This window comes from Opisthorchis viverrini (assembly GCF_000715545.1).
Source record: "Opisthorchis viverrini unplaced genomic scaffold opera_v5_246, whole genome shotgun sequence".
Taxonomy (NCBI): Eukaryota; Metazoa; Platyhelminthes; class Trematoda; order Opisthorchiida; family Opisthorchiidae; genus Opisthorchis; species Opisthorchis viverrini.
The window spans coordinates 713772-731969 of NW_008751902.1; the positions used below are offsets into that span (position 1 = coordinate 713772).

General features: G+C 40.6%; 2 protein-coding genes across 2 annotated transcripts in view; one reads left to right on the forward strand and one right to left on the reverse strand.

The window, feature by feature from the left end:
- Positions 1-1838: 1838 nt before the first annotated feature.
- T265_08936 (hypothetical protein) lies at positions 1839-17459 on the reverse strand (the record flags this gene model as incomplete). The annotated part of the gene is made up of 6 exons (XM_009174875.1): positions 1839-2574; positions 3871-4149; positions 6068-6595; positions 13264-13731; positions 14526-14804; positions 16965-17459. The coding sequence occupies 6 exons, from the start codon at positions 17457-17459 to the stop codon at positions 2023-2025; spliced, it is 2601 nt and encodes an 866-aa protein (XP_009173139.1).
- Positions 17460-18016: 557 nt separating this feature from the next.
- Positions 18017-18198, forward strand: part of T265_14709 (hypothetical protein) — a gene marked incomplete at both ends in the record, with an annotated part of 9306 nt that continues 9124 nt past the window's right edge. Inside the window, one exon of the mRNA XM_009174880.1 lies at positions 18017-18184. Coding sequence (XP_009173144.1) covers positions 18017-18184 — 168 coding nt within the window. The remainder of the gene's footprint in view (positions 18185-18198) is intronic.

Genomic DNA, 18198 nt, shown 5'->3' on the forward strand with positions numbered 1-18198 from the left:
GTATTTAATCTCATGTGTTCAACGTCAAAGAAGGTGCATTTTCACATTCATATCAAGTACGGAATACCAATGCAAAGTGGTCGCGTTCAGTTCGGCAATATCATCCATGATCTACGGGGGAAGAGAAAGGTGCGATAAAGATAGCGCAAAGATCACAGATAACGGAAGACAAGTGAGCAACCTACCGGAGAAGTGTGAACCACAAGAATGGCAAAACGAAATAATGTTCGGCTTTTCGTACTATTCAGACAACCACCGCGTTTGTTTGTGGTAATGCAGTACGGCGTCGTGTCGTAAATGCCGACGAGGACTCGGACTACCTCGGATAAGTTGGTCAACATGGAACAGAGCCAAACAGAGAAGCGCGTTTATCGTCACTCAGCTTGTCTTAGAACTAGATGCAACGTATTCTAGTAATTTTTGATATCCATTGTCACGTACCGATATAGTTGCTGACAAGCGCACTTCTGGATATATATATATATATATATATATATATATATATAGTCACAGAAGCTTTAACTTTAAACCAGTAAACAACGAGCGAAAAAGTGAGTACTTTGTATTAAGGTATCCAGGCAAATTTGACGAGATTTCTCCAAAGAATTCTTACAAAAGAATGTTAAAATGAATATAACATGATGCACCAAAGTATCCATACACGAGCATAAAGCTTTCTAGGTTTCTTCTTTTTTTGCACACGGTAACTTTGAAACAGGTTTTCTGAGTGATCAATTTATGGACGCTAACCAATGCTTAAGTATTTTCAATATCATCATGGTGAACTTGTTTCTCATAAAATCAGATGAACCAGTTTCTGACTAGTTGAATTTTATGTCACTTATATTGTCATAGATAGTCCCAAACCTTCCGACGAAGTAGTGAAACGTGTAAAAAGTTAACTTTTGACTATCGCCTGGGCCTGGTCTACCAATACTGATTAGGCGATTTCCCTAAAGTTGTATTCATGATATCATAACGTTGGAACTGGTGCAAAGAAAACAAAATAATTAAGAGCGAGTCCTTGTGGTAAAACAGTGAAGTATGTAAGATCACAAAACAATTGGCGCATATTTACTCAAGAAGGCAAAGACATGACGAAAGCGGCATTAGTATCTCGGCCTGGTTACATCTCACAATGACCTGAAAAGTTAATCGGAAAACTGTCTCAGCAACTGGCGAAGTAAGTTTGCCTGAAGCGAGAAAATGAAGTTGAGTTTCGGTTGTGTGTATTTCGAAGAATCTAAGGTTTTTCAATCATCTTGTCGGTATCTTTCAGTTTGTTAATAGAATTTGGTTTGTATTGGGCAAGAAAGTAAGGCTTCCTTTCCACCGATAGGTATTATCCCTGTTTCGATAGTGGGTGTATTATTTGACCTTGTACCGGCAATGGATTCCTAAATATTTGTGAGATCCCCATCATGACAACTTCCTTGATATCAACAACACCTTCGCACTCTGATTGGAAAATGTGACTGAATACCCTAAGTTCGGCGCACAGTTCTTGATATTCATGCATCTTTTGCAATGTCTCGAAAATCGTGTCAACTGAAACATGAGCTGGACTTTGTACAACTCATTCACTAGATAACTATCGACAAAAGGATTCATTTGAGTCGCTCGTTAACAAGTAATGTAATTTGTAAATAAGCGTGTTTTGTCAGTGCCTCACGAATGTTCGTTCAGGTCCTAGCGTCAGGGTGGGCTGTATAGTTACCAATCTGTGTGAGGATATGATTTTGGTCTAGCAGGATATTTGAGGTGCAATACAGATGATGGTGTCTTTTGACATGTCACCAGCATTCAGATCAAACGGAAGGCAAAATGTCTTGATGAGGTTGTTTTATCGTATAATAAAAATGCGTACATAAACATCACATTGACATCTAAATAATGAGAAGTTTTCAAAAATTTTTGCGGAAAATATTAGTAAAATTCAAGGGAATCAATCAGTTTCACGTTAGAATAAGACTGGCTAGACGATTTTTCTCCAAAAACGATGACAAGGTACGAATTACGCAGTCAATTCCAACATAAGAAAAACACGCAGGCAAGGCAGACCAAAGGCCAGTTGGGGCGTGCTTCCCATGGGTTGAAAGCCCTTACATTGTGAGACGGTTCAGAGCACAACTTGGAATACTCTTCTGCATCCAACAGAAATGGTTCAAGGTGCTGTATAACCAGATCCAGCGGGCATCCCTCTATTTCCTTCTGACCAGGACACGATGGTAGAGTTCGATATTCGCCAATTTCATCTGAATATCCCTGCTTATAGCGCAGGCGCAATCGGTAGTTTTCAAGGGAGGAAGGTGGATCTGGTCCAATCAATTCGAGTATTACTGCACCGGCGTATGGTACTTTCTCAAATTTCAGCACTCCCATGGCACCCAAAATATAACCAACATGCGTGTCGTGGGCAGAATAAGACATAATATGCTTCGGTTGCAGGATACGTCCGTTCTTCAGTTTAACTGAACCATCACCTCCTGCTATGGTTCCAAGATGTTCAACAAAAGCTTTCAGGAACACTCCTATCTCGATCTTTATTAGTTCATTCGTGCTGTTGGACTCCAACTGCATAGTGGCGAACAAACAAGTGAAACGTGCATGAACAAGCTAGTTCTAGAACGTGTTGAGGGTTAAACTGTGCATACACACACCCTGGGTCATAAACAGATGTGACACTGCGGGGCAACGTAGATAGTTTTGTCTGGGGAGGCCGGTTTCTGGCGAACTGCTAATAAAGACCGATAATGAATGAAGTAACGGAACTCGTTTGCAGATTCTAAGCAACAGAGGTGTTCAAAGCCGAATACATATTGATGATCTTAGGTTTTTATCTGCAATTAACACTTTGGATTATCGTCTAACAATCGTATTCACGTAAATTACGAGGAGTACCTTGTCGAAAGATGACGTACTACTGATCTTAGCAGGCCCAATTGTAAAGGGCCGCAGGATTCGTAGAACTCACATCCACATCACTCTTGTCTGGACAGTCCCCTTCTTATCATTAACCCCATTATTCTCATGAGTCCACACCAAGTTGTGGAAGTACCGAACTTGATTTTTAGTCTTACTAGGGTTAATCACTAGTGCATGGCCGTGAAGAGGTTTTAGCTCTGGACTTCTGACATGAGAGCTATGCATATTACTACCGATTCACTAGCACTCGGTGGACGCATCTGATACACCACTCTGAACATATGGTGGTGTCCAATGTGATCGGTCTGCTCGACCACTCGAGCGACGGTCGGTGACTGACCTGGTTGTGTCGGTCGATTTGCTTGCCTATCAGGGCTCCTCAAACAGATGGCACCACAGAACCTTGAAGCCTGTCGAATAGTATCTGATAGGTTTTTGGTGGCTATGGGATGGTATAATTATTGTTCACACAACCACCACCGTTTGATCAGTCCCCTTCCTGTTCTGGTGAAAAACCATTCACATTGCTCAAGTGTATGCACGTTCGCTCCCTTAGATGTGGCGAACGAGCGCATGTAAAAGGCTTCCTCACATGTCAGATGCCCAGACTTCAAACTCCGGCACAGTCAGGGATATACTTTGTTGATGAACGAAACTCGAGTCGGGTGCCTTTGGGTGAACCCTCAGAATAACTGCCCTAGGACAGGATGAATATTGATCAAACGATGGCAAAGTTCAATCGGACTGCTACGTTTGGCTAACGTTAGAATTCTTAAAACGCATTAACCGTTTCCACAGTAGGAATTCTGTGGTCACTCATCAAGTGTTTAAACTGTGGCGTTGAAAAAAATTAGTTACACGAGCACTAAATATACCACTTTAAGACGGTTACACTCAGAAAAAAATATTTGTCAAGAACTTCGGTGCATTATTTGTATAACTTACCAGCCATAAATGTGTCCCCACTTCATCCAGTTCTTGAAATATTTCTTCCGTACACCAGCTTGGAAGGGATATGTTGTGAGCTCTCATGCATATGAACATGTCATTGAGTTTCCAGCTGTTGAATTGATCGATTTTCACCTTCATCTGATTGGCATTTATCAAGTCAAACAGAGACCTGTGAGCCTCGAGGAGACTGATCGCTGTTTCCGATGTCATCGCGGTATGACGTAAGGCTTCCAAGTGGCTACATGTTGATGAGCTTAACAAAGTCTCTTTGTCCTGTATGAGAATAGGACAAGTGTGCAGGAAGTTGCAACAGAATACAGAAAGTTACGTATAGTGCCCATTTAAATGAATTTGGCTTCGAAGTACCCATCTATCCAAAAATAGCAAAAGCATCAAAGTATGTGACTTTGCTTCTCGAATAAAAGCATCTGAGATCAGCCAGTATTTGCTTCTGGGAAAAGTGGACAAAGGAAAACAAAACTCTTCCTGATAAAAACGGGAAGCAGCTAACACCAACGCTTCGGTGCCAGAAAACAGATATTGTTGTTTTCAAAAACCTGTGCTGAAGAAATCAAAAAACCCTGTATTCTACAGTTTGTATAAAACATGTTGGTTCAAGACTCATAAGTGATTTTTTCGTATATTTTGGAAATAAGAATCTAATTTCCACAGTTCCTGTAGTGTTTGCTCCTCTCGAACGGATTATAATCGCTCCATTGCGATGATTCCGCTGTAGGAGCTTTTGGTTTTATTACCCATAGTTTCCCTAAGCAGTAAAAATGGATGACAAAAACCTATGTGGCCTAATCAACTAATTTTTGACACGATCTGAAAGAGGACAACATCCTCTCATTGCCTCAAAGAGCCGACAGTGAGCACAATTAAGTCCCACCTACTCGGTTCCATGGCACTCCACATATTGGTCAATGTACATGATTTTTTCCTTGGAAATCTTTGTTCCCCATTGTGTACAAACAGTATGTGGCTGCACAGTGTCTGCTTAGAGGTCAGATTTAATACGATAAACTTAGCGTAACTCGGGAGTGGGGCATCTTGAGTAGAATTATATGGCTCTGGTGATATCGGACAGACTACATGGTGAGGCTTCAAGGGTAAGCATAACTATTTGGACCCCTGAATATGCAAAAGAACCAAAGAACAGGATAGAAGCACGAAACATGAACTGCCGAAAAACTGAACACATAAATATAACCATACCATCAACCGGGTCACAGTTAACTCTAACCCATTTTAGGTAATGGGTGACTTCTAAATTGCAATCAAGCCCGTTGGTTTCCTATAAAATACAAACAATACAGTGGTACGGAACTAATTTACTGTATCATCCAAGCTTGTTTATTCTATTTATATGGCAAAAGTTCAGCGAAAATGTTTCCAATTTATACCCCTGGTTCCGTCAGCCGTCTTCAGTTTATTGCAAGCAAAGGCATTCGTGAGTAGCACATTATTAGAGCCGCAGTGCACCACGTCTGGAAGGGTAACGTTGCGTCCTATAAATTAGGTCGTTAATATTCTCCTCCCACTAGAGCGAGGAAAGTCCGTCGCTGCGAAGTAATTTATTAGCAAACACGAACTAAGCAGTAGATAGGAAAGTAAATATCTTATGTGCACATAGTCTCATGCGTCTTCTTGAACTTTTCTGGATATTCACTGACTAGTACACGATAGTAAATGAACAGTAGAAAGCGGTGCCACAATTTCTTCAGATGCGGGTGGTGCTTGGGCACCAACCATAGAAGATTTCTAAACATGTCACCTAATGCTTCTGTTACGAGGCAATGAACCTCAGATATAATAAAAGTGTATACTTTTTACGAGATACAGAACAGCATACTGTATGCACACTTAGCACTGAAAGCCCATTTGTATTTTGCATTCTGGAACATCTGAACGTGACGAGTCCAAAATACATCCTTGGATGATCCGTGAAAATGGAAGCCATCAGTAGTTTTACTCACGTGGCCGTGATGCTACCCCAAGTTCTGAGTTACTACTAGACAGCAACATTTGAGGTGTAGAGGTTGGGTTAAATTCACACACATTCTACTCAGTAAGGTCGTACCTTACACACTGAGCTATCTCAGTATCTAATGGGTATTGCCTTAAATATATAATATCTTGATAATTTCGGTTGAACCACCATAAATAGCGTGCAAAGGATCTGTCTTACTCTGGGAACGGTGTGCACGGGAATGGGTTTCCACTGGATCCCGTATGATTCCAAGGGCGATGAGTTCTGTGGATAAAGACCTGCGGCCACTGCCTGGGCAGACATGAGTGTTCTGTCATAATCAGTACTTCGTATATAAAAGTCCGAAGCATTGTACTGAGGCTTAAGGTAACAATCGTAGTGCTGACGCAACCACATTCCAAGTTTGAAGCTTTGTAAAACTCCCTTGTCAGTTAGCTGACCGCGACCAAGAGGCCATATCTCTTCAAATGGCGCAGAATCGTTTAACATTTGTTCCAGTGGAGTCCGATCACCATGGCGAAATACTAAATGTAAGTTTTGCAGTATCATTCCAGGAGGTAAGTTGTTGTCTGGACAACTTTTTCTTATGTCTTGTCGAACCATTGCTTTTGCGGATACCAGAAATGAACAAAGGATGGCTGAATATAAGGTGATAGATTTGTAGCTCATCACGTTTCTTCCAGAAATCATGGTCGAATAGGCTGGAAGAAAGTAAAGAATAAAAGGCTGGTGCAAAATGGTTATGATGATGGTTTTGTAACAAAACCTAGATTGCATCTATGTAATTAGATAATGCTACAGCACATTGAAAAATAAAATACTTGGCTCCTGTTTCATTGCATTGATTCTTTGTTCGCTGTTCAATATAACCATACCGTACTGAAGTATGGACAGTGGCGTATAGATACAGAGTGTACTCGATGTCAACCACCTGTGTAGAACGTCAGCGTAGGCGCTTCACTGATATCTAGTCTTACCCTTAAGTTTGCAAGTCTATGTAAAAAGTATAGTCGAAGTCGAAAAATTACAGAGTGGGCGTGCAAATGTGATGTCGGTGTGTGGTAACTGAGAGCATGGTTGTACATCCAACGCGGAACGCTGAGCTACCGCCAATAGGAATCATAGTGCTGAGCACATGTGAAGTTCTACGCATGATAGGAACGAAATTAGCTTAGATGATACCGGTACATTCCAAGAAGCAGAACGTACTTGTCGTGTCTTCGTAATGATCCTTCCCTTCTGAGGGAATTATTTTGGTTGATCACTCCACGTGTGTTTAAACCAGAGGTGTAAGTGCGAATCCTCATTACTACCACGATATTTTCCAGGCAAAGAATTGAATGACAAACGCGATCTTACTGAGTTACAACAGTTGGATTAGTGATTTCCACATCGATAGTCCAGAAAAGGTTAGCTTTTTTCAACAATGAATGTCTTATTTGTGGCGGATGGATTATCGTCTAGAATGCGGGGATCCACGAAGCCTTATACGGTCAAGAGGGATCAACCTCATAGTGCCTCCCTCGGGGAGAAATGGAATCCCAATACGGACCTAAATGTTACTGGATCGAAGGGTGCTGATAGACGCATCTGCTTTGGAAGGAGGCAGGAGGGAATCACGAATTAATGTCCAACTTGCGGAACAAAGTATACCAGATGCCAAGAGATGACTTACTTCTTCAGGAAGTGACTGTTTGTTCGAGCAAGCCGGGGAAAATCAGGTGTGTCTAAATAAAGTCGAGAACGTAGTAGTTGAGCAACGCTTTGCACAGAGTCTCTCATGCATGAAAGGCAATGGAAATTGTAAATTTGGAACGGGGCGGCTGTCAGTGTTTCCCAGTAAATTGTACAGGAACTGCCAAGATACTATGAATACAGAATGGGTCACACCTGAAGCTTATAAACAAGGTGTCAAATTCTTACAAAGGCTACTTGCATGATTACAAAAATTTAGTGGTCAGAGTAGGGTTTACTCCAGTCGGGCGTTTTAAGAGTTGCATTTTATTCCAATTAACCTTGAGAATCTTTGAAAGTTTTTGAAAAGTACACCTAAGTTTTCAGTTTAGAGTTTGGTTCTTTCTGGAAAAGTCAACTTATCTCTAGGAGGTGCTGCAGTTCCCGTACCTTTGCCCTTTACAGGAGTTTCGGTGGCCTCTCGAGGTGCCATTAAGACCAAACTTGAGCGCCTGACATAGTCGCACGTAATTACTATAGTAGACCCACAACCTATTGGGTCAGCTTTGATTGAACTGAAGTTGTGAAAGTTGGGATCGATCCTAAGCCAATAAAAGCCGTTTTGTGGGGCAAGTTTTATAAGATCCCCAGACTAGATGAGATGTCAGAATTAAAAGGAACATAGTTGATTACAAGGGTTGATTTTTCGTTTGCATTCGAGCACCAGATACTGAATAACAGGCCCAGCTATTTGACGACATTTGGCACTCCGTTGTGACTATTTAGATGACATCGCCTACCATTAGTTCTCATGGTACTTAATGCGATCTTGCAGAATACACCCAATCAAGTACTTGGGGGGTTATCAGGAGTGAACCGCCAAACTGATAATGTTATCACATAAAGCACAAACTCTGAAAAAGATGACAAATTTGGAGCGATTCACGGAGCGCTGTATTGAGGGACATGTAAGCCTAACGTGGCAGAAGATACAATAACGAGATGACACTGGCAAATCCTGCGAAGTTTTACTGAGAGTTGACGACCTAAAAGCAAAACCAGAAAAAATTGCAAGTATTGAGTCAACTCCATCTCTGTTGGTGCATAGGTACTTTCAGTCAGTTGACAAATGGTTGCAACCGATTGAGAGTAAATCGGTACAGTAGGGGTAGATAAACAAATAGTAGGTCTAGAGCTGATGAGAGTTTCGATCTTGACGCAAAAACTGCTTCACGTAAGATCGGTAATTTGCCGGGTCGGCCGAATTTTCAAACCAGACGGAGAACCAATCAGCAATATTTCTTTCATTTAGTACACAATATCATAGTTGAATGTCGGTTAGGTCTTTCCGATTGTGTGGCATATCAAATAACATCGTTCTTGCTACTGATAATAAACAAGTAGCACAAAATTAGCACGCTTTGTACAGTTTAGGAGCAAATCAGCTGCATCCACCCAAGTTACCAAAAGGGATTGATTACCAGGTGCATCGAGGGGATTATGGCGGTGACTCAAGTGCGATGCGGCATCCTTAAATTTTGGTGTTGTCGAGAGAAATGTTTCAAGGAACAAGGCTCGTGGTTGACGTTTGGAGCACACAAATGGACTTTAGTCCCATGCTTGTCTGAGTATCAGATTACGTAAGCGAATTGATCGTCCGTATCCATTCAATCACGATGTTTGGCAGCTGTTCGAGCCAAATTCAAGTACTGAGCCCTTTTTTACAGAGTGTCCAAACCGTTTCATAACAGAATGGTAGAAAATAGAATAGAATAGAATAGAATAGAATAGAATAGAATAGAATAGAATAGAATAGAATAGAATAGAATAGAATAGAATAGAATAGAATAGAATAGAATAGAATAGAATAGAATAGAATAGAATAGAATAGAATAGAATAGAATAGAATAGAATAGAATAGAATAGAATAGAATAGAATAGAATAGAATAGAATAGAATAGAATAGAATAGAATAGAATAGAATAGAATAGAATAGAATAGAATAGAATAGAATAGAATAGAATAGAATAGAATAGAATAGAATAGAATAGAATAGAATAGAATAGAATAGAATAGAATAGAATAGAATAGAATAGAATAGAATAGAATAGAATAGAATAGAATAGAATAGAATAGAATAGAATAGAATAGAATAGAATAGAATAGAATAGAATAGAATAGAATAGAATAGAATAGAATAGAATAGAATAGAATAGAATAGAATAGAATAGAATAGAATAGAATAGAATAGAATAGAATAGAATAGAATAGAATAGAATAGAATAGAATAGAATAGAATAGAATAGAATAGAATAGAATAGAATAGAATAGAATAGAATAGAATAGAATAGAATAGAATAGAATAGAATAGAATAGAATAGAATAGAATAGAATAGAATAGAATAGAATAGAATAGAATAGAATAGAATAGAATAGAATAGAATAGAATAGAATAGAATAGAATAGAATAGAATAGAATAGAATAGAATAGAATAGAATAGAATAGAATAGAATAGAATAGAATAGAATAGAATAGAATAGAATAGAATAGAATAGAATAGAATAGAATAGAATAGAATAGAATAGAATAGAATAGAATAGAATAGAATAGAATAGAATCTCCGTTGAACAAGCTCACTCGCAAACCAGTTTTGTTTAAGCAAGAAATCCAAGTGAGTCACAGCTTTTTCTCTAGATTGTTATGCTTCTCAACTGAATGTGCAGCAAAAAGGCTGCCTGGTGTTTCAGTTCACATTCAGTGAACTTTGCGAATTTCGTACATTTTGGGTTCAAGCAGGGCTTGAGGTCGATAGGAACTCAAGAGCTGCACCTACTTAGTGATCCCCAAGGAGGACAAAATTGGTCAGCTGAGGATTTTCTGCAAGCATGTAAGTAGTTCATCTTGAAAACGGTAATCTGATTCCTTCGAATTCTGTTAAGTGATTGGATGAAATTGATTATTCCAACTTACGTTGTTGCGCGCTAGATATTCCCGACAGTTCTTTCTGGTGTATTCTATCAAGACACACAACAGGCGAACCACTCGATTCTCCAGTACTTGTGTCTGCACTTGACGGTCTTCAAATATATAAAGTAGATTATTGCAAATTCTGAGGTTAAAATAGTGTTGTTCCACCTTCCAATGACCACCCAGTCAATAAAAATGACCAAAACAAACAATTGTATAGGAAGGTAGGTTTAAATACCTGGTCAATGAAACCAATGCCGCCTAAACGCCAAAAGGGACACACACCAAGCCAGAGTAACATGATTATTGAAAAATTTGGCTTCATGATAATTAAACTCGTGTTCTTAACTAAATCGTCCATTCACTTATCCGGATGTAACTGTTACAATCTGTTTGCAACCGGGGGTTACTCGGGGCTCCTATCAAAATTCATCAGCATACTTCGGTTGATACTGCATCCATAAATGAAGCCAGACCATGTTCAAGAGCCGAGAGGCACTGTACAGCTGTTTCATCCCTGATGTGAATTATTAGCTGTGTAGATCCCACGGATCTAATAGAGTTTCCAATCACCGAGCTTCCTGCCACTTGTTGAACGCTTAACCGCCGCAGTGTGTCTGGCTCTCACTCAGATAGCATTGCACATCTTCCAACACATTAGCGCTAGAAAGCTGGTAACCTAACATTATTGGCAATAGTGTTATCGATAATTCAAATTTCAACATATTTACCTTCCAAATGAGCTCAGACTGACTTTATAGCATCGGACGACCATGCTGTATTAGTAGGTCAAGTGTCGACGCAACCACTGTCAATTTGCGTGCACTGATAATTGAGGAAATGTGATACGACCAATTCATAACGAACATACAGGGAAAGTTGCCCATCAGAGGTTAACGCAAAGTTCCAGACAAACCATTTGTATTCTGACCGCTTCGTTTTCACAAATGGTCGCTAATTCGCGCCAATTTCGTTCAGTACGTGTGCGAGTCATTTTTGTGCATAATTCTGAATGTAACCCACATGACTGAGGGTGTCATGCTACGCTTACCGCATGGGAGAGGAAATATAAGGCGCACATTCCTTTGCTAGATTATCAAGGAATGCTTCTTACTGGCATACTAGCCAAGTTCGAGAACATAATTACGAATGGGTAATATTAAGCAATTTTACAGCACAATAAAACAATCTCTATCGCCCGCGCACTACGAGCCTACTAAGGACTAACTTTGATACATCCCGTCAGCATGAAATGGCGCCCTGTTAATTGACTTTTGGACCGCAGAGATCAGCGATACATCCACAACTTGAGAGGAAAAGTCAGTATATGTCAAGTCTCCTATTAGGACTCGATAGGATCGTAAAGTGGAGCTGAAACGGTAAACATCGATCCATAATATTTTTTATGAACGGCTAATTCTATCGACTGGTATCACGACAGATCTGCGGAGCCGTATGAAACTCGCTATTCAAATTTATCTCAAATGAATGACTCTAAACCTATATGGTTGAAGAATCGCACCGAAAACAATTTCTAGAAAATGCATCACACTGTGCCTGATAGGCTTTAGACTCAGAATTTAGCGGTGGATAATGTGGCTCACTTCAACACCGGCGAGTACAACTCATCTTGCGCAAAGATATAACAGCGTCACTTATAGAAAGACAGATATTAGTATGTCTGTATTCTGAGGGAACGCCAACATGCTTTACGGTTGACTGTGGATATCTTAGAGGTTCTGCTTGAACTGTGCTGCGACTAGTCTCCGGACGTGAATACACCATCCGAAGAAAATGGCAGATTTCTCTGCGCCGCTATTTGTCAACGAAAACAACCACAGGCAAGGCAGATGTATCTCTTAATGGAGCGTACTCTTCGTAAGGTTTTTAAAAACCTACCGAAAGCTCAAAACGTGACCCTCAATTAGAACACAAGTTTTACGAAAACTCGAGAAATGTACAAAACGCATGAGCTCCTAAATAAAGAAAGCTGTTCTCTGGTTGTCGATGAGGTTCCAAAATCCTCATGACCAGCGTGTTCAGCCGAGATATTTCAAATATCGTGCCAACTTAAACAAGAGGAATGTACAAAACGCATGAGCTCCTAAAGCAGCAAAGCTGTTCTCTGGTTGTCGATGAGGTTCCAAAATCCTCATGACCAGCGTGTTCAGCCGAGATATTTCAAATATCGTGCCAACTTAAACAAGAGGCGGTTTCTCTATAGCTCATTTAGGTGGGGAATTTCGCAAAGGAAATTTTCAGCCAAGATATAGTTGGCTATCAAGTGAACACCAGTTTGATTTACGTATAAACATATTTCACCAAATTCTAGTGGGTTAACTCAAGACTTCTCCTATCAGATTTACCCAGAAGAAAAAGCGCTAGTTCTCGACAATCTTAGTGGTTTGTGTGCCGAGTAATATGCGTTTTATTTTGTGCTCCTATGTAATCCAAGTAGTTAACGTGCAGTGCTGGAACAAATTTCCAAAGCAATTTAGAAAACGTATGTCATCAGAATGATAAAACCACATTTTTATCACATCAACGATGCACGTTATCACAATTGATCTTTTAAAATTTATAAAATGTCAAATCTGAAGATAATTACAGACAGCAAGTACGTGAGGCAACAATGAAATAAATAAAGCGGAGGGGCGTAAGCCACTACCAGGAAGAACATAGAAAATATCACTGCTGGTGTAAAACCATTCAAACTACAAACATTCGTCCCACAGTGCAAAAGAATTTAAACGCCAGTGTGAGGCTGTCCAGAGCATAGCTCAGAATACTTATCCGCATCAATCAGATAGGGCTGGAGATGTTTCAAAACCAAGTTCAGCGGGCATCCATCTGCTGCCCGTTGATCAGCACATGGCTTAATGCTCAAATATTCACCTGTCTCATCAGGATATCCTTGCTTGAAGTGTAGACGAAGGCGGTAATTTTCAGGAGAAGAAGGCTTGTCTGGTCCGAGCAATTCCAGAATTATTGCCGATGAATACGGAATTTTTCCCTTCGTTGATGCCCCAAAAGCGCCTATCAAATAACTGACATGTGTGTCATGGGCAGAATAGGCCACCGTATGCTTCAAGCCCAGCTGGCGTCCGTTTATTATAATTGGTTTATTACAAGTAGTGATGGATTTGAGGTGTTCAACGAAGGTGTTAAGATATACGCCGATTTCCATCTGGAGTAGATCCTCCGAGCTGTTAGACTGTAACTGTATAAAGGAGAACACGGTTAGGAAGAAAGATAAAAGCAGAAATTGATGTGGAAAATATGTTTCATTTTACCAATGAGACGTTTTTCGCTTCTACATAAAAGTACTTGGAGCTACGTTTCGGCCACTGAAATGGGCTTTTAACCAATACAATGCCCACTAAACACCCAGACGCCAGGAAGGTTCTGAAGCTTTGATAAATCTTCTCATCAGAGGAATTTTTTTCGAAAGCAAGCAGTGTTTCATTATCCTACTGCTATTATGCTCTAAAGTGAGTCGTTACGAACATTCCCTGGAGGGTAATTCATTTGAGGTGAATGCACCATCCCACTGAAACTCGGTCATCCGACGGATGAGGCTAGGTCTTGGTGCAAAAAATAATCCCACTACTGACTGATATTTCATCCTGGATGACCCGGTTGATGGCTGTGGTGGGGCCTTCGCATGTGTACCCCCTAATCTTACTCACCCCAAGTCCGTTTCCCCATCATCGCCTTGAACGTAGCATCACAATCTGCGCTGGGTGAAGCGCAATCGGCAGGCGTTCAGTGAATCAACCTGCATTTACACAGCAGATCCGTTCCGGATACCAGCCAATCCTGATAAAAGCATACTTTATCGCAACAACCCCCAAAATATGATATTTGTGAAACTTTTCATATCACTCTAACGTACATGAAATCACGCCCCAATGAGCACGCCCAAACTGCGCCATTGGTGGCTTTCGAATGTTCCATGCCACTTTTGAGTAAGCCACGTTTGACAAGGAAGAATAGTTTCCGAAGCCAACTTACCAACCAAAAGAATTTAGAAACTTCTTCGATTTCTTGGAAAATTTCTTCTGTACACCAACTAGGAAGTGCCATCTTGTGGGCTCTCATGCATACAAACTGATCAGAAAGCTTCCAAATATTAAACCGATCAATTTTTTCTGTCACTGATTGCTTGTTGATTAGATCAAATAGTGCTTTGTGGGACTCAGCATATTCGTCTGCTTTTTTGGAAGTCATTTCTTCTTTCCGCAGCAATTCTAAACGATGGCAGAAGGATAGGCTGAGAAGAGTTTCTCTGTCCTGCGAAAAATTGGGGGGAAATTACAGCAGGAGTTTGAGCTAAAAATGCATGATATCGACATTAAACATAAGAAGCATCAACTTTCGAAACCATTACTTTACGTGATCAATCCAGGGAAAAACAGTTAGTCCTAATAAATGTTTTTATCACCAAAAGCATGTTCTTTTACCTGGAAAAGGTAATCGGCCTTTGCTATAAGCGTACTCTATGGTAATATGAGGTGATTTGGTAATTCTCAATTGATACTGACAATCGTCCGTCCCGGCGCCGGTCAATAAGTGACCACGTGATGTGGTTTCTGTAACTTGAATAGTGAGTAGGACTATACCCTATTTGAGGGCTGATTACAGTGCTGTCAGTGTCTCATGGCTAGATTGTTTGGTTTTGGCCGGTCAATAGTGACCACGTGATGTGGTTTCTGTAACTTGAATAGTGAGTAGGACTATACCCTATTTGAGGGCTGATTACAGTGCTGTCAGTGTCTCATGGCTAGATTGTTTGGTTTTGAACTATTGACCGGGAGGTCACGGGTTCAAAACGTCTTGAGGCCAGCATAGTGCTTCTCAACTTTTCACCATAGATTGGCTTCACTGACGAAACGAATTTTAAAAGGATAACAGCGTGCCACGGCCACGGGAATAATAACACAGGCAGGAAGTGAATGAAAGGAAAAAGATGCCAGTGTACATCAAATTTTTGTTGGTTATAAATAATACCCGGTGCCGTTTTGTGGTGAACATGCTAATCCAGCGTCGCTACTATGGAAAGGAAGAAGGCCTTCGCTGCGGAGTTATTTATTAGAAAATGCTAAATGACCAGTTACAGACTATTGGACAGGAAAGCGAAATTCTTATTTGCATCTTATTTACAAAAACTGAAAATCCATCTTCACGTGAATGTGTCTTCTTGAACTTTCCTGGATATTCATTGACCCAAATCATCGATTGCTCAACTCCAAGCAAATGCTACTAAGCGACTCCACGAATTCCGCAACAGACCTTCCTTTTCAAGAGACGCAAAGCGAAATTACAAGAAGGAAACCTACTACTCGCATGCCTCCTCATCAGTAGTATCACCCGTTACCCTCAAGCCTTCCGGACCATAGACGTTTGAGTTAAACCTCATAACTAACACACCATTGAACTACGTTGGAATATGATAAATCAGTGTCTGCGCAGGGAACAAAGGTTTGGGAATGTATTCATGAAATTGCACAACCAGACTATTCACTTGGCTTAACCTGATGACTTAATGTGATGAAAATTCCTTAGTGTTTTCGATACTAGTCCGGTTTCACCAGACCGGTTTCTCCACCGATAAACCATCGGTTACCGAGCGTTTAGTCAATACATTTGCTCAATTCGCGGCCGGTTGCAATTTGTGCTGCGTAATAATTAACTCGTGTCTACCGCATTGGACTTCAGTGAGAAAGCATGAAATGGCCTACTTGAGTTGCAAACTTTTACTGGGGTTTTCTTGAAACAACTGAATTATGGGATCTCTCGCATTAAACTAGTTCATTTTTGAACAAGATTACCTAATTTTCAACACAAAAAAGAAACGGCAGGTAATGTTTATAAACTAGGATCTTTTCATTTGACTTTCGACGACAAGTTTTTTGCCCTTTGCACAATTTTCCACCGGATAATTTAAAGTCACCTGGACGTTACATCCATGTTGGTCCGAGGTTGCATCACAAGAGCATTGCTTATCGAAAATCGGCTAATCTGACTAGAACTACTTGCCAGTATGCGTTTTGTGTTGAGTTACTTTTCGTGAACACACCACGTTAAGGTTTGATTTCACTAATACAAATGAGGTTAGTGCCAATGACAACATAGAGTAGAAAATGAAGGGCACTAGCTACTCATACGACAACGGCAAACCTGTTCTTTGTGCATATTGCTCGGCAGTTGAAATTACCGTAAAAGAGAGACCTTATAAATGACTGCGTTTAATGAAAGAACTATATTAAATTGAATTAACCAACCTTGAGTCACGGGGCATTTACTATCCACACAAATTTGTCAGAATCGAAGAAGAGGAAAAATGAACATCCTCTGTATGTATCAGTCATTACATAAGCAAAAAACTGGATGTGTAATAATGTGTGTAAAGCAGCTCAGGAAAATTCGTTGCACAGTTATAATTTAACCTACCCTCCGTACAGTGTGCACAGGAATCGGCGTCCACGCGATTCCGTAAGATTTTAGTGGAGAAGTAATGTCCTGATAGAGTCCTGCAGCCACCGCCTGAGCAGACATGAGTGTCCTGTCATAATCAGTGCTTCGCAAATAGAAATTTGAAGCGTTGTATTTTTTATGTATAAAACCGTCGTATTTCTGGCGCAACCACATTCCAAGCTTGAATTCTTGCAGCACACCTTCCTCAGTCAGCTGACCACGACCAAGTGGCCAAGTCTCCTCGAAAGGCCTGGTATCTTTCAACATCGGTCCTAATGCGGTGCGATCACCATGGCGGAATAAGATATGTAGGTTTTGTAGTTTCAGGCCATTGGGTAAAGCGTCACTCGAGCTCTGAACATCAGATTTGCGTAACCCTCCGGCTGGCAGTGATTCCACAGGTGAATGTTGAACAAGGAAGTAAAATGCTAGACATGCAACTGCCCATGGGACCCGCTCAGAGCGTAACATTTATGAACTAGTAGTTTGCTGAAAAGAGAAAGGATCACAGGTAGCATAATAGAAGTGAAAATTTTCGCCAACTAGGTTTTTGTTAACCCACACAAACCTCGGGATTCGCAATAAATGTAGCATGAAGTAGCGATACGACCAACTGAAGAACGAAACCTTTGACATTAACGCAAGCTGCAATGCTGAACAAACAAGATGTTAACTTCTCTATTTCTATCCAAGAGCGCCCAAGGATAAATAACTGGTAATGAAAAAGTTAAGCTATACTTATATAATGATGATGCTCCGCAACACACCTCGTGATTCGCTGTCTGCTGGTGCAAAAATAGGGAAAACCAACTGGCCAATCCGAACAAAGGTGTACTGGAAAGATTGGTGTTGTGAATGTCTCCTCCACTGAGTAATAAGAACCATCTTCTGGACTCACTATAGGGTCTAATAATGGTCTGCAAGTGATCTGCTGAGAGTGTGCTAAGAAAATATTTCGCCAGTTTGAAGATATGTTGTCAAAGAAACGATTACATCCAACGGGTTGAGACTTATCGGTTGTGGTGAAGACTGTCCTCTCCCGGCACACCTCGGTCACTCAGCGAGTAGACTCTCACAAGATTACTAAAAACTCTTCGACAGCCCACGACCGGTTTCGCCCTTCTTGGGGCTCATCAGTTAGACACAGTCCCAGAATTTCCGTCAACCCCATGTTCCACTTCAACCCAAAATGCACTGTTTTCGAGAAATA